Source organism: Ostrea edulis, chromosome 6, assembly GCF_947568905.1.
Source record: "Ostrea edulis chromosome 6, xbOstEdul1.1, whole genome shotgun sequence".
Taxonomy (NCBI): domain Eukaryota; kingdom Metazoa; phylum Mollusca; class Bivalvia; order Ostreida; family Ostreidae; genus Ostrea; species Ostrea edulis.
Window position 1 is genome coordinate 58201808 of NC_079169.1, and position 26091 is coordinate 58227898.

Consider the following 26091-nt stretch of genomic DNA (forward strand, 5'->3'; position numbering starts at 1 on the left):
AAACTCAACAAAAATTTTATCTATGAATTTAACAAATAAGGACAAATTTACTTGGTTAGTGATTAATGAATACAAACCAGTAATTGTCAAATTGAGTGAATATTAAAGTTAAAACTTTCAGAGAAAGAGGTGATGCTTTAAAACTGCAGAAATCCTTATAATTTATTATTCATATGTAAATATTACCGGATATATCAATTAATGTTGTAATATCATTTCTGAAATTTCTTTCTTTATATAAGCTGTCTTTGCTGAACTATGCCCTCTGGGCCAAAAATCGGAATAAACTTATCTCATCTATATAACATCATTATGTAAATTGGAGAGTTTAGTGTTTTCAATGTTTTGCCAGAAGCATTTGTAATACTATGTGTATCTCAATTCATCTAAACTACGTTTTCAGGCCCACTAGACACAGATTTAAGATATGTCTCCTGAAGCTAACTGTATGATTGTTGGCTAATAAAATAAAATGGGCAAGCAGCCCTTAATCGAGTACGATGTTTTCTGATACCGGTCGCGATAGCTCGATCATTGGTAGAGCGTTCACTTCGTAACTGGGAGGTCGTGCCATGTCCGCGTCAAACTTAGACGTTAGAATAGGTAGTGACTGTTCCTTCGACAAACGCTCGGTAGAGATAATTATTCACTGGTCTTTCGAATATGACCTTAAAACCAGAGGTCCCGTGTCATGGCAGGCGTTGTCACGATGAAGAACTCTCACTGTTACGACCCTGGGTGCTAAGCATACTTGGGTGGATCCAGGATATTGCGGATAGGGGCGCAACATTATGAGGCAGGGGGTCTCACGTGGGGCCCCCAGAAGCTCCTGAATTTTACAGATTTTATAGGGCTTGAAATATGTCTCCTATGTATAGTCAATTTTACTATTTCTGTCATTTTTAATAAGGTGAAATTAATAAAACAACAAAATAATAATAATTGCCGATCATGTTAGTTACTGGTACTTAGCAGCCCTGTGCTAAATTTTTCTCTCTCAATCTGTTGGACTTTGGTGGCACTGAGATGAAGGGTTACATAAGGACATGCTGCACATAGTTATTCTTACTATAGTGTTTTGATACCTGTATGCACGTGCTCTGGCTGCTATCTGCCCCCTCAATTTTCTTCGCAAAAAAGTCGAGAGTGGTTTTGGTTGATAGTTGTCTATAAGTGTTCAATCCTGGGACTTGTTGACGGTAACACACGGGTACTTTACTTGAATCCACTACCCCCAGATATTGATTTTGCAGTGAATAATCAGCTCCGATGAGATTGCACTTATTGCAGATCTGGATAACGACACATTTCTCTAGATGGAATGTCATTTGCCAATCCTTTCCCCACTTTTTCAATGCCTAAGTCTTGTGCCCTACTGTCATCGGGGTTCCTGATCTGTCTATAACAGTAGAGAGTCATCCGTAAATCATCATCATCATCAATCCACTTCGTCCCATGGGGGACATAGGGCGGCTACAGTGGCTTTCCATCTCCCTCTGTCTTGTGCAATGGTCTTAGCTTCTCCCCAGGTCTTGCCAATTTTCTTCAGGTCTGATGTTAATACCCTGCGCCAGGTGTTCTTTGGCCATCCCCGCTTTCTCTGTCCCTGTGGATTCCATTCTAGGGCTTGTTTTGTGATGTTAGTACTGGGTTTCCTCAGTGTATGCCCTATCCAGTTCCATCTGCGTGTTCTGATGGTGATTTCCACTGGTTGTTGGTTGGTCCTCTTCCACAGGTTTGCATTGCTTATAACATCTGGCCACCTTATCCCGAGGATGTTTCTCAGGCACTTGTTTACAAAGACCTGGATTGATTTCATGGATGTTGATGTTTCTCTCCAGGTTTCAGACCCATATAGTAGAACAGACTTCACGTTGGTATTAAAGATTCTGATCTTGGTACCGGTGTGTGTTCTCAGTGCCTTGCTTCGCCATACTGGTCTTAACATGGCAAAAGCTTGCTGGGCCTTCCTTTTTCTTGCTTTGATGTCTTCGTCTGTGCCCCCTGATGTACTGACATTACTTCCTAAGTAGGTGAAGTCTTTGATGTCCTCTACTTCCATGTTGTTTATCTCGATTGCGTCAGTTTGTATGGAGTTGATTCTCATTGATTTTGTTTTCTGGGCGTTGATGTAAAGACCAGTTCTTTTTGCTGTTGCTTCTAGGTTGGAGGCTTGATGTTGGGAGTCTTGAAGACGGTGAGATAGTGTGCAGATGTCGTCAGCAAAGTCAAGGTCTTCCAGACGTCTTACTAGTGTCCACTGAATGCCAGTTGGGCTACTGTAGGCTGTTTTGCTGACCCAGTCTATCACTAGAAGGAAGAGAAGAGGAGAGAGCAGCATCCTTGTCTCACCCCGGTTGTTACTGGAAATGGCTCTGTGATGGTTCCTCCATGGATTACTTGACATGTGAATCCGGCATAAAGTTGTTGTATGATGGAAATAACTTTGCGCGGAATTCCATAGTGTCCAAGGATTCCCCAGAGCACTCGGTGGTCTACGCTGTCGAATGCCTTCTGGAAATCGATGAAGTTGAGGTAGAGTGATGACTGCCACTCGATTGTCTGTTCGATGATGATTCTAAGGGTGGCTATCTGGTCAACGCAGGAACGCTCTTGTCTGAATCCTGCTTGTTCATCTCTCATCTTTTTGTCCACTTCTCTCTTCATCCTAGTCAATATGATGCTACAGAGAGAGGAGTCCCCCTTTTTTTGGTAGTTTGACAAGGAGTCCTTTGTGCCAGTCTTCTGGTATGCATTCATCATTCCATATCCTATTGAGTAGATGGTGGAGATAGGATAGTGACACGTTGTCCATACACTTTAAGGCCTCGGGAGGTATGTTGTCTATTCCTCCGGTTTTCCCGTTTTTCAGATGTTTTATTGCTGCGATGACTTCAACTTTGGTAATATCACCCACTTCGATGTTCAAGGTTGGGCCATGTTCTACATTTGGTGGATCCATTGGAGGGGGTCGATTTAACACCTCCTGGAAATGTTCTTTCCACCTTCCAAGTTGGTCTTCTAGCCTGGTAAGAATTACCGGGTACGCCATTCTTGTCTTTTACAGGAGTGTTACTGTTTGATGATCTGCCTCCTAATTGTCTTGTGATGTTGTATAGGGAATTGATATCACCTTTCCCACATGCACTTTCTGCTTGCTGTGCCAGATGTTCCACATAGTCTGTAAATAATCGGACATTAAATTAGATGTTATCGACTCTGGGAGGTCATTGCTAGGAAGAGTAATGGTCCAAGGAAAGTTCCCTGTAGTACACCGGAGTATATATCTGCGGTGGCGGCCGATCTGTGTCCTTCCAGTATCACGTACTAGGTTCTGTTATGTGGGAAATCGCCTATCCACGGCGACGTATTTCCCCATGTTATTCGTATTTTTTTTTTTTATCGTAAGAGGCGATTAAATGGGGCGGTCCTTCGGATGAGACCGCAAAAACAAAGGTCCCGTGTCTCAGCAGGTGTGGCATATATGGATCATCCCTGCTCAAAGGAGGTATAAGCGCCGAGCATAGGCCTAAATTTTACAACCCTTCACCGGTAATGGTGACGTTTGGAACCATGTGAGTGAAATATTCTCGAGAGGGACTTTAAACAATATTCAATCAATCAATCAATCAATCAATATTCGTATTTTTTTCAACTTTTTGCTTAAAAAAAAGATGTGGAATGACATCATGTCAATGTTCTTTAGATTGTCTGTTTTGTCAATTAGTTAAATAGTTTACAACAAAACAAATTATTTTTGTAATTTTGCATTGTCGTGGACCAAGTGTCCGTTTATTGTACATGTATAGCAGAGACAGATATGAGACATGTTTAAGTAATCTCGGCTGAGGTTCGGCTCGGCTGAATATTTGGAGTGACGCCTTCACAAAATCTCGTAGTGCTCAGTACGTCCTTCACCTCTGGGAATTTACTTTCAGCTTCGGCCGGTTCTAGCAATTAATGTGCACCTAGGAGACACATGAGTCAACATTTTGCATGTAGAGGACAGAAATATATGCCGCCATCCAACATTAATAAAATGTTTCTTCTTGTCAGATCTGGAAAACAGTCTCTCGCGCTCTCGCTCTCTCTCTCTCTCAGAGTACTGTATCAGAGAGAGAGAGAGAGAGAGAGAGAGAGAAATGCGAAACATTTGATGTATGAACTAGCAAACCGTTGGAACTCTTTTTATTTGGAGGTAAAGTTTTCGTGAAAAAAGGAGGGAAAAACTGAATCCGCAGCGGGTAGTAAAAGAATATCGAACAGGTAAATTTTTTATTCTTCTTCTTTCACATACGCACCGTATACAACGTCACAATCGAGGGATCGTCACTGGGAATCACGAGGGCTTGACTCTGAAGCGCAGCAAACGCAGTATCATACTGAGTATGAAATCGATTTTCTCATAAAATGCACAATATTACTACACTTTAACATCATATATCACATTGAGTGTTGTAGATATATTTGTACAACAATAACTTTGTATTCTAGTGTAACCTGATTACAAATTGTCACTCGGAAAAACTTCTGATTTCTTGCCATATATGATTTAACATTTAACCCATCTTTCTCGGTCATTTTATACCTTCGTCTACTTCATTTGTTTGATGATTGTATGAGAAAGATGGGCTTAAAAGTTGTAGGCCTACTCATCAAACGTGAACGAAGTGTCTGAGGTAAGTATGGGTTTCTGTAATTTGGTGAAAAAATGTAAGGAATTGTTATGCAATCATTATTTGAAAGAATGGGGATATATCAGAAGTTTACAATATGGAAAACTTGAAACTTATGTTAAATTTAAAACTAATTTTGTTTTTGAAAACTACTTAACACTCTTACCACCTGCTAGTTTCTGTGGAAACGAGGGGGTTATTTATATTAGGGGGATAGGAAAGACCAAATATAAATAACCCCCTCGTTTCTACAGAAACTAACCACCTGCACAACGTATTTTAGCACTTGCAAGATTACATACATCAGCGCAGAATTTACCAGTAGAACGAGGTCGTTATTCAGGAATCCCTAGACATTTAAGATTTTGCACAAAGTGTTCTTCTTGTAAAATTGGTGATGAAATTCATCTAATTTTTGAATGTTTAACTTATAACTCACTCAGGCAGAACATGTATGAAATTATAAAACAACAATGTGAACATTTTTCCAGTCTTGACAACATGAATAGATTAATATGGTTACTCAATATTGTGAAAATACTGATGTACTTGTAGCTTTGCGATTTGATTAAAGAAGCAATATAAAATGAAGCATGTGAAAGTTCAAACCAATATGTTTATACATAATTATGCACTCCTTGTAAACATGACATGTTGACTTAGTACCAATGCACCGTCCCGTGGTATCTTTTGCATTACATTCAATCATATGTACTTGTACTACGTGCCTATTACTATTCTGATCTTTGTTGGGTTTCATATTTATTTCCTTTCTGAAGATGACGGACAAACAGCTTTGCTATTTTAGTCTAATGCTAATGTCACTTCCAGGTATGCTTACTCTGTCACAACTAGAAAAGTTACAGTGCCGATGTTTACGCATCTGTATTTGGCATGAAGTGGATGTGAATATCGATATTCCACCCTATCAGTAGCTCGTTGGTAAATGATTTCTCTGTGCTTAGTACATATTTCATACATGATCATGATGATCACTGAAAATACTTGCATACACTTGCAAGTATATGAAGAAAAACTTTTCTTCACATTGAAATATAGGCATAGCATATAGAATTCATAACAGGGTTAATATGCAATGATATTGTGAAGTTTTCAAGCTGACCTCAATATTGAACTACATGGCATTGAACTTTATGTCTTATTACTTATTAGTATTACATGTGTAGCGGTCAGCTGGGTTTGATTGCCGGTGTCCAGATAGCTCAGTTGGTAGAGCACCTAACTAGAGATTCAGGGGGCCTGGGTTCGAATCCCGGTCTGGTCTGTTGCATTTTCTTCCTTCCTGTTACAGATGTATTATCATAACTATCTATCTATCATCAAATAAATTTAAATAGTACCTGCGACGTTGATGAATATTTCAACATTCAAAAGAACTATTCATTTAAATACAGTAAATCAACATCAATTGGCAGAGAAATTCATCATGGAAAATACACACATACACACACACACACCCTCCATGCAACAAAAATCTATGTCTTAGTGATTTTATAATTTCCTCAAGGTTGAGAACCCTATCACTGTGGCAACATGTACCTATAGATCTATGACATCATAGTCTGTAACAGAAAAATTTGATGGAAGGCGTTCAATGGAAACCTTCTGCCCAACTGTGTCGGAGCTGAGCTCAGATATTACATAGCTAAACACAGACTCAGCTGGTAAAGCAGAGACAGTGATGGAGATTTTGTAAAGGAGATTTTCTGAGCAGTTCACTAGTCTGCATCAGAAAATGCATTCACCTCCTTTTACTTGAAGAGTTTGTCATGGGGAGAATTTTACCAAGACATCTATTTCAAAGACTGCAAGTGGGCAAAGAAAACCTAAAAAGACATTTAATCCCAACCACCTTTAACTACAAATTTGCAGAATATAGTGTATGCAGGTAAGTATAGATATTAAAATAATCTGAGATGGTTTTTAAAGTAAAACCCCAGTCTATGAAAAAATCTATAGTTAACTGCATATTCCTAATCCACCTCCCCACTGGATAGAATATATTCCAGTCAATGACTGAAATGTTTTAAGGGAAGATAACTCTAATTAAATTTTTGGACATAGTAGAGGTCTGTTACATATTACATGTCAGCTGATGCAGGTAAGCATAGACATTTTAAAGGGAGGGGTTTAAACTCCTCATTTTCTTGCATTTTAAATTAAAATGCCATGATGAATAATATTTTTTTTATTCCCATGCTAGAACAAGAATTAGGCACATTTTTAAAAAAGTAATATTGATAATGAAACTCAGAAAGGGCACATCATTTTAAGTATTGCTTCCTTTGGTAATGCAATAATTAAAGATCATCTTCTTTTAGGAAGGTTCTTTAGTTCTCTCATCCTCTGTAATTACATATTTTAAAAAAAATTCAATGATAAACTTAAAGTAGCATTTCAAATAAATTTACATTTTCAAAATGTTTGTTTGTGAGATACCAGAGCCTTCAGTAAAACATCAAATTGTAGAAAGCGGATTCCATTTATTCTGTTTAAGTGGTTCATTGACAGAAATTTTAGAGTGATAGGAATGAATTTCTCACTTGTTTTATCATGCTGTGTTGTATATAGGAAGGATCAGTTGGACTATGCATTTAAGATTAGATATACAGGTAGGAGATCAGATAATCAGAGGAATTGACATGCCAGGATACTGCTTTTGTAACTGCATGGTCTGATTGCTTCAATGATAACATATTGTGATGCAATTTTAACCTTTACACATATTTTTACAAATACGTGTATCTGTTGTTACATTTTGGTGAAATTGATTAATGTGAGAGAGGCACATCATGTGTCATGGCTCTGCACATTATTTTTCAAAAACATATTAAAATAATATGATAGTAATGGAAATCCTAATTTTTAACACAATGATTGATAAATTAATCAGCATTTGAATTGAAATGGTGTAAATTCAAAACTGAGGTTCCTCTCTGGTGCGTGCATGCTAAACTATTTAAACCTAATGGGGGTGGGCCCTGATGAAGTTGCGATTTCACCATCGAAAGAATGATACAAGCTCTCAATTATTTTATAATTATGGATATTTTTTTTTACCCTGGAATGATAAAAAAGATGTTTTGTTTGCAAATAAGATATTTTAGTTCAAAGTTTGCTGTGATTTGGTGCATGGTATGAATATCTAATAAAACATGCCTAAACAACTCGGACGTTCTAATTTTTTGAATAAAAATATTAATGTAAACTGAAAACAAAACAGCTTCAGTTATGTTGGGACAGGAGGATCCAATTATTTTCCTAAAAGTTATAGTGGATTTAAGAAGGGTGGAGGATGTTAAAATAGATTGTGAACGCTTCTTCTATGTCTTATCCGATCGACTTGAAATTTTGTACAATACTTCAATACCATTTGCAGATGTCCATATTGCAGGGACAGGAGGATCCAATTGTTGCCCTTAAAGTTATAGTGGATCTGAGGGATGGGGGTCATAAAATAATTTGCGAACACTTCTTTGTGGTTTATCGGAGTTCATAATGTCTGGTCCTGCTCATGCTTTCTCCTTATACCATGCAGTACATTAAGGGGAGGAGGTTTCATTTGGTGCACTTCCAATTTGGGGAGCTGGGGAGACATTTGTTTTTCATAAAAACAATCTCTAGAACTTACGCTAAAATTTTATTGAATGGCTCATTTAAGTACTCGTATGAAGCATGATTTCATCATCGAAAAAGTAATACAAGCTCTCAATTATTTTTTCTAAATGACAAGTTTTTTGAAAATTTTATCTGTAGATTTAAAAAAAATTGAACAAATCATTCTTCATAAGAGGTGCGTAAACAATCGATCACGCGAGCCATTCAATAAAATTTCAATGTAATGAACCACCTTAATGGATAATCAGAAGAAATCAACATCACTTCTGATCACAAAAACTGAGAAGCTGTTCTGTTTAAATACACTCATAGGTCCATCAACATGTAAGACTTCTCAATTAAGGTTTTACTGTTTTTGACAGTCATTTTGCAGTAACATTTTCAACTTCTCCGATACTACATGGCTAAATTTTACCAAATATGTATATAATTTAATAACATCTACAAGGTAAGGGCAATAGAATTGTAAAGTTTGGTGTCCTTGAGAGCTGAGGGGTGAATCAAAACCCCTGAAAGTAATCTTTAAAAACCTCACTCTTTCCAATACATCTAGCATACAAATTGTATGCATAGTCATGATGAACAAGGAGGAGTCTACCAATCCATGACAGAAAAAAGTATGTTGGTCATAATATGACCATGGACACGAACTGGAAGAGTACGTACATGATAAAAAAAAAAAAATTATGATGTAGGTATGATAGTTTACATTAACTTCCAGTACTGGTGAATATGTGTTTCTCATGGAACCTGTTGTTTGGTTGTACAAACATGATAATGGCGATTACACTAATGAAATAGCAAACACCATGGGAATGAAATATTTTAAGATGTCCTTTTATGTTTAACTTGTACCTAAGATGTTTAGTATGATAATGTTATAAGGCTATAGTCTAAAACAGAAATCATTTTGAACTGAAAGCTGTTATTTTAGAAGCAATTATTGTTTTAGGATGCCGTCAAATGTGGAAATCAAAGCATCAATTGCAAGCCTTGAAGACTTTAAAAAGAGAGCTAAAGAATTGAGCAAAACAGATGGAGAAGTCTTAGTGCAGGAAGATGTCTTTTTTCATGTTCCTAATGGTCGCTTAAAGCTAAGAACCATCAAGGTATGTTTCATTTCCAGTAGAAAAAAGAAATAAGGTAACAATGATACATTCTTTTCTTTAAGGTAACTCCATACTCACAGTTTTATCTGATACAAGTTTAAATGTGTATTTATTTCCATTCATTAGAGTTAAAACTAACAAATTATCAAATAGAATATATAGGTCATCACACTTTTTAAGATGTGAGACATACATAAAAAGAATCATACATCACCGTCAGAAATATGCAATCTAACTTAAACAGCGTTATTCAAATTCCATACAAATTGGTTATGACGATATCGTAGCATTTATAGCAATTTCATGAACCTGTATCTTCACAAAATGTCTGTAAAAAATAAAGGATAATAGACATGATAGACTTGATAAAGAAATCAATAGAAACAGAATTATTGCCCTTGGATTCAATATTTTGGAACGTATCATTGATTATTCATCTATAACTTGGACTTTTGAAATATTTTATTTTTAACAAGATTTTTTATAATGACTATAGAAAAAGACTGCAACAAAATTTATGTTCCTATCATGCATAAATCTAAATAAATCATTGATTTTGCAAAATCTGATGACATCACAGGAGGGTGGAATTACTTTAAGTTAAGCGAGCATGAAATTGCGCAGTTAATGATGTTTTTGTTGATAAAAAATATCCCAACATGTTTTTTCACACCTTACTGGCCTTTGATGTTTGTGTATGATAAACCAAAATAATTTCAATGTAGATTTAATAAATATCAAATACATCGTTCAATCCATTCATTTGGAACATTTCAGATACTAAAAATGCTGTCATTTTGAAATGCAACATTCTGATAGGATTGTTGATGAGTATGATAATGACTCAGTGCCAAAAACATTGACTTTAAATATCTGTATAATCTCTTAGGATGAGAAAAGTGAATTGATCTCTTACAACAGACCTGATGAGGAAGGACCTAAACAGAGTGAATTTCACACCTCCCCAGTCGTCGACCCCAGCGCACTCAAGGTGATCTTAATTTTATACAGTTCTAGACAGTGAAAATCACACCTCCCCAGTTGACAACCCCAGCGCACTCAAGGTGATCTTGATTTTATACAGTTCTAGACAGTGAAAATCACACCTCCCCAGTTGACAACCCCAGCGCACTCAAGGTGATCTTAATTTTATACAGTGAATTTCACAACTCCCTAGTCGACAACCCCATTGCACTCGAGTTGATCTTTATACAGTTCCAGACAGTGAATTTCACAACTCCCTAGTCGACAACCCCGTTGCACTCAAGTTGATCTTTATACAGTTCTACTGTTCTAGACAGTAAATTTCACACCTCCCCAGTTGACAACCCCAGCACACTCAAGTTGATCTTTATACAGTTCTACTGTTCTAGACAGTGAATTTCACAACTCCCTAGTCTTTATACAGTTCTAGAAAGGAAATGATATTGCACTAGGCTCTACTAAAGATCAGTTGGCCATTTCATTAAAAGATCATAAATCGTAAATGTTTGATTACATTTACGATCACTTTGAGTTGCAAGTCATAGTGATTGTCTTCTTCCTTCACAGTGTCAACAAACTCAAACATTTACATGCATGTAGGAGCCCTAGATTACTCATAGAGTTACGGTCAATATTGGTCGTAAATTGCAAGTCGTAACTTTTCGGGAAACGGTTGTATGTGCTACGTTCACCTTTACATTGTATGTTTACGATCTACGATTGGTTAGTGAAGTGGTCACCAGAATTTTACTGCAAAGTTGTAATGCAGGTTCTTTACGTATAAAATCATGATCTTGTTCAGGTCATATTGAAAATGAAAAAAAAGAAAAAATAACCATATTATTATGGTTGGGAAAAAAAGCAGTTGAATACAAAATGTAAATACATTATTATTATGGTTATTCTTGTCTGATAAATTGTTATGAAAGAAATAAGGAGTTTAACAAATTTGTATTCACATGTAATAACATTGATAGTTTCTTGGATGTATAATGATAAGCACTGTACAGAATATGCTCCTTTAAAGACCCCTTTGGCACATGGAAAAATAGCCACTATTTTATTTTTGTACCAGAAGATCATTAAAAAACATTTAGTGTCACCATGCAAAATTAATGTATTATCTGAGACATGAATTTCTCTGATCCACAGAAATGTCTTGGTAGTGCCCTAGGTATAAAAGGAATAGTAAGAAAAGTGAGGACCCTCTTCATGGTCGGACAAACCAGAGTCCATGTTGACCAGGTGGAAGGGCTTGGGGATTTCATGGAATTGGAGGTATAAATTAATTCTGATATTACAATGTACCAAGTTTACAATTTTATGAGATTTTATTAAAGAAATAAGGAAAGTGGGATCTCCCAACAAGGTGACTGCAGAGATGAGCACTTACAATGTATCTGAGTATTTTAACATTTCCCAGTGTTTTCTCATTACAATACACAAGTACTTACCTGGGTATTTTAATGTTTCCCAGTGTTTTCTCATTACAATACACAAGTACTTATCTGGGTATTTTAATGTTTCCCAGTGTTTTCTCATTACGTATAGTAATCTTTGACTCCATTGTATTTCATTCTTTGATAAAAGGACATACCTTTCAACTTGGAAAAAAAAGCAGTTGAATACAAAATATAAATACATTATTATTATGGTTATTCTTGTCTTCTGGTCAAGATGGCGACAAACGTAGACAGGTAGAAACTCACAGAAAGTGTGGGCGTTTTTTGTAAAGATATCTCTGTATGTACCACAGTAATATAGAAGTTAACACCAAGAGCAAAAGATTTTGAATCCAAGTTTGATATACTATATCAGATGTTTGACTTACAATGCGATGTGTAATGAAGTTAACACTGACAGTCAGACCTATTGAATTTACATATGGGCGGTAGTAAGCAAAGTATCGTGGAGTTGCTTGATCTGATTACAATAAGATCTTTGATCTGCTACCAATATCATACTCTGCAGCAACATATGAAATCGGGAGATGATGATTGATCGAAGATGTTATTATACCCCACGCAACGAAGTTGCGAAGGGTATAATGTTTTTGACCAGTCTGTCAGTCCCCTATTTTGTCAGCGCAACACATAGAGACCACCCAATGGAATTTCGTGAAATTTTGTAGTTAATAAGGACTAACTGTGTAGATGTGCATATTCCCAGGAAATTTTGATTCAATAATTATTCTGGTAGTTATGCCCCTTTTGAACTTCTTGCAGTAATGCATAGCATTACCATTCATTATGTGAGGCATTGTCAAGCAATGTTGGAGTGTGGGGTATGTGAGCTTGCCCACCTCTGCTTTTTTTCATTTTAATTAGTTTGGGGATATATTGCTATGAATTTTCTATCATTCCTTTCTTGCATTGTTGAAATACATATATTGTACATTTATTAGTCCCTTACTGGTTTGTAAAACTGAAGGGGACTGTAGGTTTCTTCTCCGTCTGTCCGTCCCTTTGTCTTTCAGTCTGTCCCATCAAGTTTTCCAGACTTTTCTCCTTTATACTTGTGAAAATTCACTTGAAAGTTGCAGTCTACTTTCAGAGTGGCAAACTACGTGGGCTTGGATTTTTCCAAGAAAAAATCTCAAACTTGAGTTTTCTTTCATTTGAGGAATCAAAATTTGAGCAAAATCTCAGACTTAAGTCCAAGATAAGACTTTTAAGTTTATTTCAAGAAATCCAGGCCTGATCAAGTTCGAATTTTGTAACGTTTGATGGACAGGTGTTATAGGAATTAATTTCTATATTGTTACATTTTTATTAGCTCACCTGAGCCGAAAGCTCAAGTGAGCTTTGTTCGTCATCTGTCTGTCCTTCTTTCTGTAAACTTTTTACATTTTTGACTTCTTCTCTTGAACCACTGGACCAATTTCAACCAAACTTGGCCAAAAGCATCCTTGGGTGAAGGGCTTTCCATTTTGTTCAAATGAAGGGCCATGTTCTTTTCTAAGGGGAGATAATCACAAAAATGCAAAAATAGGGTGGGGTCATTTAAAAATCTTCTTCTCAAGAACCACTGGGCCAGAAAAGCTGAGATTTACATGAAAGCTTCCTGACATAGTGCAGATTTAAGTTTGTTAAAATCATGACCCCCGGGGGTTGGATGGGGCCACAATAGGGAATCAAAGTTTTAAATACAAATATATAGGAAAAATCTTTAAAAAAATCTTCTCAAGAACCACTGAGCCAGAAAAGCTGATATTTACATGTAAGCTTCCTGACATAGTGCAGATGCAGGTTTGTTAAAATCATGGCCCCCGGGGGGTATGATTGGGCCACAATAGGGAATCAAAGTTTTACATTGAAATATATGCGGAAAATCTTTAAAAATCTTCTTCTCAAAAACTACTGGGCCAGGAAAGTTGAAATTTACATGAAAGCTTCCTGACATAGTGCAGATTCAAGTTTATTAAAATCATAGCCCCGGGGGTAAGATGAGGTAATAATGAGGATCAAAGTTTTACATACAAATATATAGGGAAAATCATTAAAAATCTTCTGATGAAAAATCACTGGGTCAGAAAAGTTTACATTCACATGAAAGCCAGATTCAATTTTGAAAAAATCATGGCCCCCGGGATTAGGTTGGGGCCACAATAGGGATCAAAGTTTTACATGCAAATATGTAGGAAAAATCTTTAAATATGAGCCAAGGTGACTCAGGTGAACGATGTGGCCCATGGGCCTTTTGTATTCATCAGGATTGTGATTCGATGGAAAGACTGTAAAAGTAGGACATCTGAATAGATGCAGTCGATGAAAGTATGTTGCTAATTAAGTCTGAATCACGCGAGTATTTTTTCTGTTGCTGATGAGTGAAGACTGATCAGTCGGCAGTATTCAATTCACCGCATTCCTGCAATCCAACTGAAATTGCGGGTATATTCAAAATCGGCTTTTAATTGATTGTTTAATGTCCCTCTCAAGCATCTTTCACTCATATGGAGACACCACCATTGCTGGTAAAGGGCTGCAAAATTTAGGCTTATGCTCGGTGTTTACAGCCTTTGAGCAGGGAGGGATCTTTATTGTGCCACACATGCTGTGACACTTGGCCTCAGTTTTTGCGATCTCATCCGAAAGACCACACCATTTAGTCACTTCTTACGACAAGCAAGGGGTACTGATGACGAACAGAGTTAAAATGTAGATACGAATGTTATATCGATGTGTTGTTTTGTGTTCAATTTGCACGATTGTTTTCCCCACATATTTTTACAAAGATGTTGACCCAAATTTGATGCATGGAAACTAAGCAATGTGCACGATGACGGAGTACCAAATTTTCTTGTTTTTATAATTATAGTTTTAAAATCACAATTAACTATGCGACTTTTAGGATATTTGCTTCATGTTTGTGTATTGAATTAAAACATGAAACTTATTCAATACTGGTAAATATGGTTACTTGTTGCCAATGTTTTAGGTCACAATTCAAGGTCAAATGAGCAAACAATAAATGTGCATTCTCTTGAATATTAAATCCATTAATGGGGCATTGGTATGGGAAATGTATTGCTTATGTAATACTCTCAGAATGCCTTTTTTAATGGTTATAGTCAGAATGAAGGAAAAGTTCTATTCTTTCTTCAGACAAAGTCATCACTCTTTCAATCCAAGCCTTGCTTCTTGTCATTAATACTGTAGATTCCTTTCTTAATAGTCTTCACACAAAAACATTTTTGAGCACTGGCCATTTGGGCCACTAGCAGGATTGCGTTTTACAGGTCCAAATCAACCATAAATTATTACACACTTGTGTTCAATTTTAAAAACAATTTTGAAGAGAGAGGTCAAGGTTATGTGAAACCACTTACAGGGTTCATTCATATTCTCTCTATGTATGATGCATGTTCTGTATAACATTATTAATTGTGATCATCACCTCATTTCAATCTTGGGAATAATATTAGCTACAAGTCAGTTAGATTTGGAAGCACAAGTCCAACTGCCTCATGAATGTTATACTCTACAAGCTGAAACCCCCGGTCTTCTGGCCAGTGAACAATTTCAAAGATTGCATAATTATATGCAAATAATTGACATTTGTGTAAATTCATGAGATATCAAAATTCTTTATTTATTGATGATTTGATTAATGTTCTTTGGAGTACAGCATTTGTGAATTTAAGTACTCACAAATTGACAAAGAATGGTGATTTCACCAAATGAAGTACATTTTACTTGTATGATAGTCCTTTGGTGTTGGCAGTGCAATTGAATAAACATGTATTTCAACATCTATCTTACAGGTACAGATGCAAGAAGGACAATCCGTTGAACAATTACAGAAAATAGCAGAAGACCTAATGGAGAAACTGGGTGTATCAGAGAAAGATCTCATCTCTGTAGCTTACATGGACCTGTTGCTTAAGAAGCAATCGCAGACATCGCAGGGTTAATCACTCCAAATATGTATGAAGTCTGCAATTCTTCATTTTTTCATCTAAACTGATCTCTCGTCTATTTTTAGTCCCCCTACTAGTGAAGCCAGAGAACTGTAGGTTTGCACTCTGTCCAGCAAATTTATCTTCTGCTTTTTTATTCGTCATACTTGCAGATACTCAATTGATATTTGGTTCATCGCTTTACCATCACAAGTTACAGGTCAAGTTCGAAGTTTGTTATGGTCCATTCATTTATTTTGCTGAGTTATGGCCCTGGGATTTTGAATACTCAGTTTTCTGCACTTTTTTCTTCATACTTGTAGATATTCATAGGATATTTGGTTTATAGCCTTTACTATGAGAAGATGCAGATCAGATTCAGTTTTTTTCCTTCGGTCCATTGACTTTACAGTGAGTTACATAGAAAATATGGATTTGAATGTGTCATGGCTTTTATTCTATGGAACCTATGCATAAACTGTTGAAGTATGAGGCCATCATTAAAAAATTTTTTGTTTGATGTACTCCGACCCACATTTTTCAAGTCGGGTAGGTAGGTCGATATTTAATTTTATTTTTTTTGAATGTCAAGAAAATCAGATTTACAAATTTACTGATGTTTTCATTAAACACATATGCTGCCAGACAGAATAGAGATTAGAGCAATCATTTTGTACACATTGTATATAATACACGTAAATCTTCCAATGTCTCTTGAAATTTACTCAGGACGTTTTGTATTCGTCACGGATGAGGACCTCTACAGTTGTTAATAAATAAGTTAACACCCCTTCTTATTACCACCAATCGATTCTTCAATTTGTGGTTTGACCTTCATAATAGAAATCACTTAAACACTTTAATGTGATCAATGAATATCCAAGTGAATTGCTTGATGACAGCAATTTACAATCAGTTTTAATATTGACCAATATAATTTTAATGTCGACTTCCCCACATCGTTCAATTTGTTGTGACGATCATTCGTGTATCTCAGTTTAAGAGCAAAGTAAAAGTGCCTTTCACCTATTAAATCGTCTTAACATTTAAATAATCCCATATCAAAATTTTATGCGTGCTTTTTCAGAAATATAGACCACCAACTTGAACGCAGACTCGTGGTCTGCCGGGTGCGCTATCTCGCGTGATTTTTGATTTAAGTAACATGGCTTTCAAACTTTTGTACACAAATACGATCAGGCCTCGACGGGGGAGTTCGTAGCTTCTTGCTCTATCTTGTTGGTAGATAATGTGGTAATTTGGAACAGGGATGCGGTATATTTGATCGTTCATATACCAAAGTGTTTGAAAAGTTCCCGGATTAACAAATGGTCATTATCAAAGTGAAAGTAGAACCGAAAGACACCTAAAGTACATTTTTAAACAGTGTAACAAAAATTCTGTAAAACAACTAGTCCAAAAAAAAAAAAATGGCATCAAGTTTAAAACTAATTTGAAGAATGTCTACTTTCCAGGGAGCAAAAAAAAAAAAAAAAAAAATTAAAAATTTCCAAGTGTGGAAAAAACGCTTGGGTCGGGGCAAATTTCACGGATCGGTCAGAGTACATCAAAGAAATCAATTTTTATTTTAAGCCTGATTATTTGTGCAAAATACTCACGACAACTTGACCTGGGGTCAGTAGGGGACATGTACATGTATTACTATGCAATGCTTACAGAATATTTGTTAATGCAGTTTTAACATTGATATTGGTGCAATAAAATTGTGCTTTTTCTAAGTTTTGTTTTATGTATTTGTCTGATTTTTTAAAACTAGTCAAAGTTATCAGGCTGTTTATAGATACATTTATGTTCACATTTCCAATGCTTTTGCCTTGATATCTTTACAAATTGTAATGATGGCCATTTCCTCATGAATATGCTGCAGTTTTGATCATTGCTCATATGAATCTTACTAAATATAGTACATATATTTCAACAGCTGGAATTTTTACTGAAATGAAGATAGAATATTGTAAATATAAAAATTTGAAAATACATGAGAGTTCAAACCACAAAACTTCATGACTCACTATAAATGTATTTTTTCAGATATGAAATCTATTTTTTATACATGTATTGACCCAATCTCTACCCAGAGTTATCGTTCCTTACATTCACAAATACCTCTGTCAATGTTTCTAGGGTTTTACAACAGTTTTGTAAAATGGCACATATGTTCAAATAAAGTATGGTTTCGACTTCAGTTACAAAAATATACATAAATGAATAAATACTGAGCAGATGTCAAGTCTTTGTGACTCAAGAAGCATTGATTTGGGTTGAAACATGGATATTGGGTTCTATTTTACCAAGCCTATACATAGGTACATGAAGAATGCATAGTAATGGGGGAAAAACTACGTGCTGGTCCTACACTTTCCCCGATATTTTATAAAGAAGTTCTTAGTTTTATTAGCCGTCAAAAAAAGAAGTGGATTTACATGTGGAATAACATTGCTTAATTTGAGACATTGACAGGTATTTGTGAGTTTAAGGAATGATAACTCTGGGTAGAGATTGGTATTGACCTTTTACTTTCATTTCTGTTGGAATTCCTAGCTGTTACTATATTTATCAGCCTCTCGGGGTTCATTCATGCATCGACAAAGGCAAAAAAGTAACTTTTATTCACGTCCTAGAAATTTTCAAGAGAGCATCGTCATTGCAAATATTTCTCGCCACAAACCAGTCCGATGTCTCTCGTATTTGGTTATCTTATCGCAAAAATGAGTAGCCGCAAGAGGAGTTTAAAGTTTTACATAAGAATGTTCTTTTAAAAGTCTTCTCATGAACCACAAGAGTGCAGTTTGCAAACTAATATCGGTATCTTCAGGCAATCCTCGTATAGTGCAGATGCAGGCATATTGAAAATAATGTTATAGTCCGTGCACCATTTAGTGTTATTTGCACAACAGATGTCAATAGATATCATTTTACAATTGTGAACAAAATATTTTTATAAAGGAAAAGACCAACAGCTCTCATGTTTAATGTTTCACCAAGTGGCATGGAGCCAGGTAGAAAAAAGGTCACATGACCCAAGTGTAAACAATAATCTGTCCTGAAGCTTTATTGGGACTTATAGGGGGATAAAATCAGGTGTAGGACAAGTTTGTGAGTATGCAAGGATTCTGTATACATAGCAGTTAAAAGTTTTGCACATATGCCTAAAAGTAATTATATACTAGCTATTACAGGGGAAAAAATCTTCTACTTTAAAACAGCTATTTATGAAATGTAAAGACGTGTATGGTACAATGAACAAAAGTCAGGTATACCTCGTTTCCTATCTGTGTCTCGTTAAGAATTCTTTTGGGTATTGATATACTGGCAAGCATTTGTACAACAAAACTGGTTTTCAAGATTTAATTTCAGAATTAATATCTGACATGACATAGTACATGATTTGATATTTACAAACTTGATAAGAACATGGTTAATGAAGCTGGTTTGTTTTCTGTTTTCTCTTTAGAGAGCATTTTACTCAGCTGCTGGTGGCGATTTTTACCCATGAGTTTTGGAATGGGTTTCCCGGATTGCTGCAGTTTCTTTTTATTGCTTGTGACAAATTTTGTGGAGTTTTTAGTTTTTACTGTGGTAGACTCATTCAAATTTCTGCTTTCCATGCCAGCTTCCTTTGTGGATGTTGCACTAAAAATAGTGAAAATTGAAACATTCAGATTATATGAATTCAATGATATTAAATTCAAACAACATTCTTCAAACATAAGATTGTGTGTATAAACTTCTTATTAAAACAAGACCGTGAGGATCCGGGTTAGAATAAGTCCTCAGTACCTCTTGCTTGTCGTAAGAGGCGACTAAATGGGGTGGTCCTTCGGATGAGACCAAAAAAACCAAGGCCCCGTGTCACAGCAGATGTGGCACAATAAAGATCCCTCCATGGTTAAAGGCCGTAAGCACCAAGCATAGGCCTGAATTTTGCAGCCCTTCACTGGCAATGGTGACATCTCCATGTGAGTGAAATATTCTCAAGCGGGATGTTAAACAATATACAATCAATCTTATTAAAACAAGATATGATTATAATCGGCCGATCATAAAGTCTCCCAAATTAAGTACTGTTTGTTACATTGCACTACATGAACATGTACTGTTTCCCCCACATTAATAACTCCCTTGCATATAGTCCATGCCAATTTTAATTTTATTTAAAAATCTTGATCAAAAATATACCTTGATTTTGAAATTTTTTCAAAAAATCCTTTTGTGTCCTTTATTATAAAAATTGGTGCCACTTTGATCCTAGTTTGCAGGTCCCAATATCCTCATCATTTCTGATGATCCCATATATATCTCTATCAGTCCTGGTTCTAAAGTTTTTATAATCAAAGTTCAAGGTCACAGGAGTCATTTGACCTCGATTCTAGTTTTTTTTTATCTGAAGATATCTCAATCTCTATCAATTTCGGTTTCTAAAGATCCTATGTCTCTATCAGACCTAGTTCCAAAGTCATACCAATTTTAAGGTCAGAGGTAAAGGTAACTGGAGTCCCTTGACCTTTGTTTGTAGGTCACAGGAGATATTAGTTTGTAGATCCTATCAACCTCTTCTCATTTCTGAAGATTCCATGCCGCTATTAGTCCTGGTTTTAAAGTTATACCAGTATTTAAGTTCATGTTGAGAGGTCAAGGTCACTGGTGTCCCCTGACCTTGATATTAGTTAATAGGCCCTGTCATTATCTTCTCATTTGCAAAGATCCCAGGACTCATCATATTTGTCAAGTTATATCTGTTGAATTTTTGGAATTAATTTTCCCCCAAAGAGTTCCATGTTTGACTCAACTCCCATTTTGACTCAACTCCCATTTGACCCCCTCAAAAATGTACCCTAACCCCTGATAATCTGAAAACAAAAACATTTCTGCACAACTAGATACACTGGCCAGTTACATCCTTGAATATTTAATATTTTCATCTAAGAGTTTCAGAGAACGGCTGTGGACATTTTTAGGAGTGAGAAAGAAGCAGTGGAAGAACCGAGCAAAAACAAGAAATCTTAAAACTTCGTTTGAGAGGCTTAAAAAAGAAAAATGATGTGCAACAAAATTTATCATTGAACCTTTTTAAATTGTCTTGATTTTCAATAACCATAAAATAATTTGTACCTCAAACTGATACTATCTTTGTCTCCCAAAATTAGATTTTGAAGCTGTTTCCTTTTTAACCTTTTCTTCTGTTTCTTAGTTAACTTTTTATCTTCAGGTATTGTTTCATGTTCGGATATTCTTTCCTCAGGAGCTGGAAGAATGAACAAAATATGCAAAACACAGTCTTAAGATTGTATCGGAGAAATTGCAGTAAAACTCAATCACTTTCTAGTGTGTAATTTCTTTCATTCTTAATCTTTGTTGAATACATAGCAGAAAAAATTGAAATCAAAGCAAGATCTTCCTTAAAACATACAACATATACCAGTAGATTGACAGTCTTTATTTTCTTTCCTAGAGAATAGTATGTTTTCTCATCAGGATGACATATGCATATCATATTCTTCTGTAATACTAAAAATATGTGTGTGTGTTTGGCTGTATGTGAGAGGGCATGGTGGTCAGACACGTGGGTTTCCTCCCTTTAAGCCAAAATCCTAGCCGACAAGTTGTAGAACTTGTTCGTTAATCATTGTAAAATCAATAAAGTGTTATATATATTTGTATTCCAGAAATAAGTTTAGAAAAATGTACACAAGTAGCAGTATGATAAAATGTCACAAATCCGAATGAGTAAACTCAACTAGTTCCTTCCATTCTTCAGAAGTATATGTAATATCTAATATATCAATTCCTGAAGAATTCACACACACATACTGTATATACAAAGCACTAAAATAACCAATGACACAAACAATTTAGGACGACCTCTCCTTTCCTCAGGACAAACAAAATAGTCTGTTTGTCCCGAGGAAGAGATGGGTCGTTCCGAAAATTTGAGAATCTAATTTTTTGTGTTGGTTATTTTAGTGCTTTGTATATTACACTAAAACTCAGTGCTATCTCTCTCTACATTCTATGAATATCTCTTATAAATGCATTAATTGTGTTTTGCTATAAGATCATGTTCGATCTATCGCATTCTGTTTGTAAACTCCTGTCGCTTCTCTGGAGGCCTAAATTGGATAAATAAATCTTGTATCTTATATAGAAGTAAAACTCATCATCCCAGAAAGTTAGTATAAACATTCAATTCAGATTTCAATCATATTAATTAGTATAACATAAATTAGTCAATCAATGGAAGGATAACAAGATGTGTTTGTGAAACACTAATGTTCTCAAGGTCATGAGGTCAGACATTTTGGTACAAAAAGAAAGGTCTTGTCACAAGGAACACACTTGTGAAATGCGAAAGCCCTATCCTATCCATTCAAAAGTTGTGGCCACAGTTAAAGTTTTTGCAGACAAACACAAACGGGCAGATAAAAAAAACTATATGCCCCCAAATCTCCGATTATGGCATCTTCGCTAGCCAAGGGTGACGATAAGCGGTGTTCCTCTTTCACAGTGAAAGAGGAACACCGTGTATCGTCGCCCTTGGCTAGCGAAGATGCGATTATGGGGGCATAAAATAAACATGATTTGAACTAAACAAAATTTTAAGGGCCCAATGCAACCTTTATTTTACACTAAAAGGTATGAAGAATTCATATGAGAATCAAATGTATTCTTACTAAATATATTACACAGTACACGTGTATTTCAAATATGAAGATAAATACCCATTAGTATCACTATATAAATTCAAATATGTCAGTAAGTTTCTACAACCACATGCCCAAGTTTCTGTGCTATGAAATGTAAATTACAATACAATATCTGTTACCACATACTGGTATAATATGAATGTGAATACCAATGCACTTGGACATTTGGTATGTATGTATATATACCTGGTTTTGATGATCTGATTCGCTTCATATGCATTTTTCTTGTCTGCGCAGGAAATTTAGTGGTTTTGCTACATTGCAAACATGTCTTTATCTAGAACAAAGGTATAGAAATTTAATGATTTTTCTGCATTGCAAACTTGTATTTATTCAGAATATACTGTAAGCTATTGTATATATGAGTAATATGACATCACATGTAGCAGAGAATATGATGCAGCCCTGTAGTAAGTCCATTGAAAACATCTATTATAGCATATGAAATTAGCACATGTATCTGTGTACATTCATTGTGTACCATCTGATGATACATGAGATTAAACCATAGGTCTGCAAAGCGGGGCATCCCCATGCAGCATGGCATTATTCTTGAAAGTGCTCTCCGATGACCTTGTTCTTTGATTTTTAAAACAAGGACTTAGATTGCTCTGTACAATACTATATGTACAATCTATCTGTACAGTTGAACTTTGGTATCTCGAACACCGACATCTCGAATACCATGGATATGTCGAAGTGATCCATTCTTTTAAGTATTTTACCCTCGGATATCTCGGAAGTTTTTTTCTCGGTCCCATCGAGTTTGAGATAACGAGGTTTGACTATATACATGTATTTATTAAAATGAAATTTGGTTTCAAATTAACTTGGAAGTCTAGCATACAAGGAATGACCTTGACTTAGCTTTTGCATCTAACATTAAAAGCTCACAGGAATCCAGATCTTTATGCAAGGTAATATTTCTGCACACATGGAACTTCAAGACTTTCCCTTGAAGCTGAGTGACCTTGACCTTATACAACTGACCTAGAAAACCAACACTAGGAATTCAGAATTTTGTGCAACATTTCACGGCTGCAAGTTTAATAAATGTAATTCTGATCATGTCAAGGAATTTACCTTCCAATGACTATGACTTTTTACATTTGATGTTGATGAGAACCTAGATCGTTATACAAGATCTAGATTGTCCACCCTAGTCAGCACTGCCCTTGACTGGCCTTAAAAGCCTTCAGGGGCTGAATTTTTTTTTTTACATGCTCAAGTCTGGGACTTGAGGGGCTAGTTTTTGCCAAGTCCCACAGGGAAATATCCAAGTCCAGGTTGAATTTAGAAATTTGTTATTATTTTTATATTACATCATCAAATGGCTAAATAAAAACCAGTATTTAGATTTTCAATCTTTTTATTCGAATTGGTGTCTTTATGTATCTTGATCAAAGAGGGAAGTCAACTTGTACTGCACAAATATAACCAACATACTATTACTGATGACAGCATTCAATACAAGAGTGAGAGACATGTTATGTTTGAATTAATATAAGTAATACTAAGTATAGCATACTGGGAAATATTTCAGTACTTACCAACATGTTTTTACTACTGAGATACTTTCTGACCAAATTTTTCTGATATTTTCCAATGGACACTGGATTTGTATTGTGCCTTTCCAACAGTCTCTTTAAGTTTTTATTCAGACCTAACTTTGGTCGTAGTCTCACTCTGCTGTTGGTTGGACTAAATTCACTACCACAATAAATGCAGTGTGCATGGGATACATCCAGTTCTGTCAAATATTATTGTGTTAAATGAAACAATTCAATTAAAAAACAATGTTCACAAAAGTAATTAATCTTAATTTTAGAATGCTTCTGGTGCTCATTTTAAACAGGTTGGGAACACTTCCCCTATAGCGAGATATTCTCGCTAAAATGCGATTATCCCTCTTTAGCGAGAAATAAACATTACCATAAACAGGTGTTTTGGCGTCTTTATTGAAAATAATGGCAAATCCCGTGCAACGCTGAATAAGTGCGACACACTCAACATGAAGAGAATTGTTTCTATGAAATTGACAACATAGTCAAGAAATTTCATATCAAAGTTGCTGCGTAAGAGAGAAGCAGTCTGAAATCCAATACACATTGTGAGTGTTTTTGTTTTGATTAATATATTTGCAGAAGCATCACACATTTTAGCACTCTTTCTTCTTTTCACGTGAAACACGAAGAGATGTATTCCACGGGTGTTTTTCTCGGTTGTACGGGATATATTTACTCTCGCTAGAGAGGGACAATTGCGTTTTAGCGAGAATATCTCGCTATAAGGGAAGTGTTCCTAACCTGTTAAAAGATATATATTGATTACCTCTTTTGTCATTAAATTCTAGTTGTACAGCTTTGAATCTGAAAGGAGGAGAAACATACATGTTTTAATCATATAAGAGGGTGCCCAGGTCTGTGAATAATAACGAAGACGGTACATTGAAAAGGGTAGCAGGTCGTTCCGTCCCACAGTCGGTCCGTCCCTAGTCGATCCGTCCCATGGTCGATTCGGCCCATTTTGCTTAGTCGATCCGGCCCCTCCAATTTTTTTTTATCAAAGATATAATAAATGAATAATTACTTAAGACAAAGGGACCTTTTTGCATATATATTGCAGTTAGTTATCAAAATTAGATAACTGGAGATGGTGTACAGTAGATTTATAGCGCAGACTGCCCAGTAGGGCCCCTGCTGAAGTTAGACGTGTAAATAAAATTGTTTATTTAGGATTTATAATTTTTGTTTGAAGTGCGATGGTTATGAAAATGTGTGTTCATTAACTATTATAGAAACATCGTTATTTAAATATGTATAGCAATCAATGTAAATGTGTGTCCCCTGTCCACTGATCATTGTGAAAACACCTGAGTAAAAACAGTTTTATAACTGCATTGTTGTGCAACCTTTGATCATTAATTACGAGCTTACAGTAACCTAACTATTCTTTGTATTGAAAATGAAGCCCATTTTATCGAATATTGTGATGTGTATAATGATCTTTGAAAAAGCTGTCAAATATCAAAACACCATATTATTGTCATCCTACCTGATGACAGAAGATATCAGTGGCACACACACCATGAAGATGAAATACGCAGATGAATTAAACCAATTCAGTACTGTAAATAGCTTGGAAAAACAGTAATTATTTTTTCTGGGCCGGATCGACTAGGGGACGTATTAACTACGGGACGGATAGTCTAGGGACGGATCGGTAATGGGACGAATCGACTAAGGGACGGATTGATAATGGGACGGAACGTCTAGAAAGCATTGAAAAGTAGACTATGTGGATACCGAGTAGTATTCTATCTTTTATGTTAGAATGTTATTTCTATAATATAGATTAAACTTGTTTTACCTTAAATATCTAGCTGTAAAGCCTGGCACAGCAGACGCTAATCTCCGAAGGTGTTTGCATTTACTGAAACCACTCATCTTATGGACCAGACACGTTCTCTGAAAGTGAAAGTAAGGTTTTCTAGCATTTACACCTCATTTCACTGAAGAGTTCCACACGCAGTCCAAACTATCAACACTTGAGAAGTTGAG

General features: G+C 35.7%; 2 protein-coding genes across 5 annotated transcripts; one reads left to right on the plus strand and one right to left on the minus strand.

Annotated features, from left to right (window-relative positions):
- The first annotated feature begins 4168 nt into the window (after positions 1 to 4168).
- Positions 4169 to 17546, plus strand: LOC125683777 (uncharacterized). Of its 4 annotated transcripts, XM_048925234.2 has the most exons (6): positions 4206 to 4266; positions 6459 to 6585; positions 9268 to 9424; positions 10314 to 10415; positions 11561 to 11686; positions 15672 to 17546. In XM_048925234.2, exons 2-6 carry the CDS (start codon positions 6467 to 6469, stop codon positions 15819 to 15821), a joined length of 654 nt encoding a protein of 217 aa, XP_048781191.2. In that variant the 5' UTR covers positions 4206 to 4266; positions 6459 to 6466; the 3' UTR covers positions 15822 to 17546. The 4 variants fall into 4 exon arrangements, with proteins under 4 accessions (XP_048781192.2, XP_048781191.2, XP_048781193.2 ...); XM_048925235.2 differs by lacking the exon at positions 6459 to 6585 and having other exon boundaries at positions 4169 to 4266; XM_048925236.2 differs by lacking the exons at positions 4206 to 4266; positions 6459 to 6585 and adding an exon at positions 6780 to 6798.
- Positions 17547 to 19160: 1614 nt separating this feature from the next.
- On the minus strand, positions 19161 to 26010 carry LOC125683776 (UPF0711 protein C18orf21 homolog). The gene is made up of 6 exons (XM_048925233.2): positions 25901 to 26010; positions 24863 to 24900; positions 24082 to 24281; positions 22718 to 22808; positions 20940 to 21072; positions 19161 to 19460 (listed from the first exon to the last, which is right to left on the minus strand). The coding sequence occupies exons 1-6, from the start codon at positions 25975 to 25977 to the stop codon at positions 19223 to 19225; spliced, it is 777 nt and encodes a 258-aa protein (XP_048781190.2). The 5' UTR covers positions 25978 to 26010; the 3' UTR covers positions 19161 to 19222.
- Positions 26011 to 26091: the final 81 nt, after the last annotated feature.

Bases quoted from the DNA above. Each gene is read 5' to 3' on its own strand.
- LOC125683777 (XM_048925234.2), top strand. From the start codon at position 6,467: ATGGGGAGAATTTTACCAAGACATCTATTTCAAAGACTGCAAGTGGGC. The intron at 9,425-10,313 runs GTATGTTTCATT...ATAATCTCTTAG, and splicing joins TAAAGCTAAGAACCATCAAG to GATGAGAAAAGTGAATTGAT. The intron at 10,416-11,560 runs GTGATCTTAATT...TCTGATCCACAG, and splicing joins TCGACCCCAGCGCACTCAAG to AAATGTCTTGGTAGTGCCCT.
- LOC125683776 (XM_048925233.2), bottom strand. From the start codon at position 25,977: ATGAGTGGTTTCAGTAAATGCAAACACCTTCGGAGATTAGCGTCTGCT. The intron at 24,901-25,900 runs GTAAAACAAGTT...TCCTCCTTTCAG, and splicing joins TTTACAGCTAGATATTTAAG to ATTCAAAGCTGTACAACTAG. The intron at 21,073-22,717 runs GTATATATACAT...TCATTCTTCCAG, and splicing joins AATCAGATCATCAAAACCAG to CTCCTGAGGAAAGAATATCC.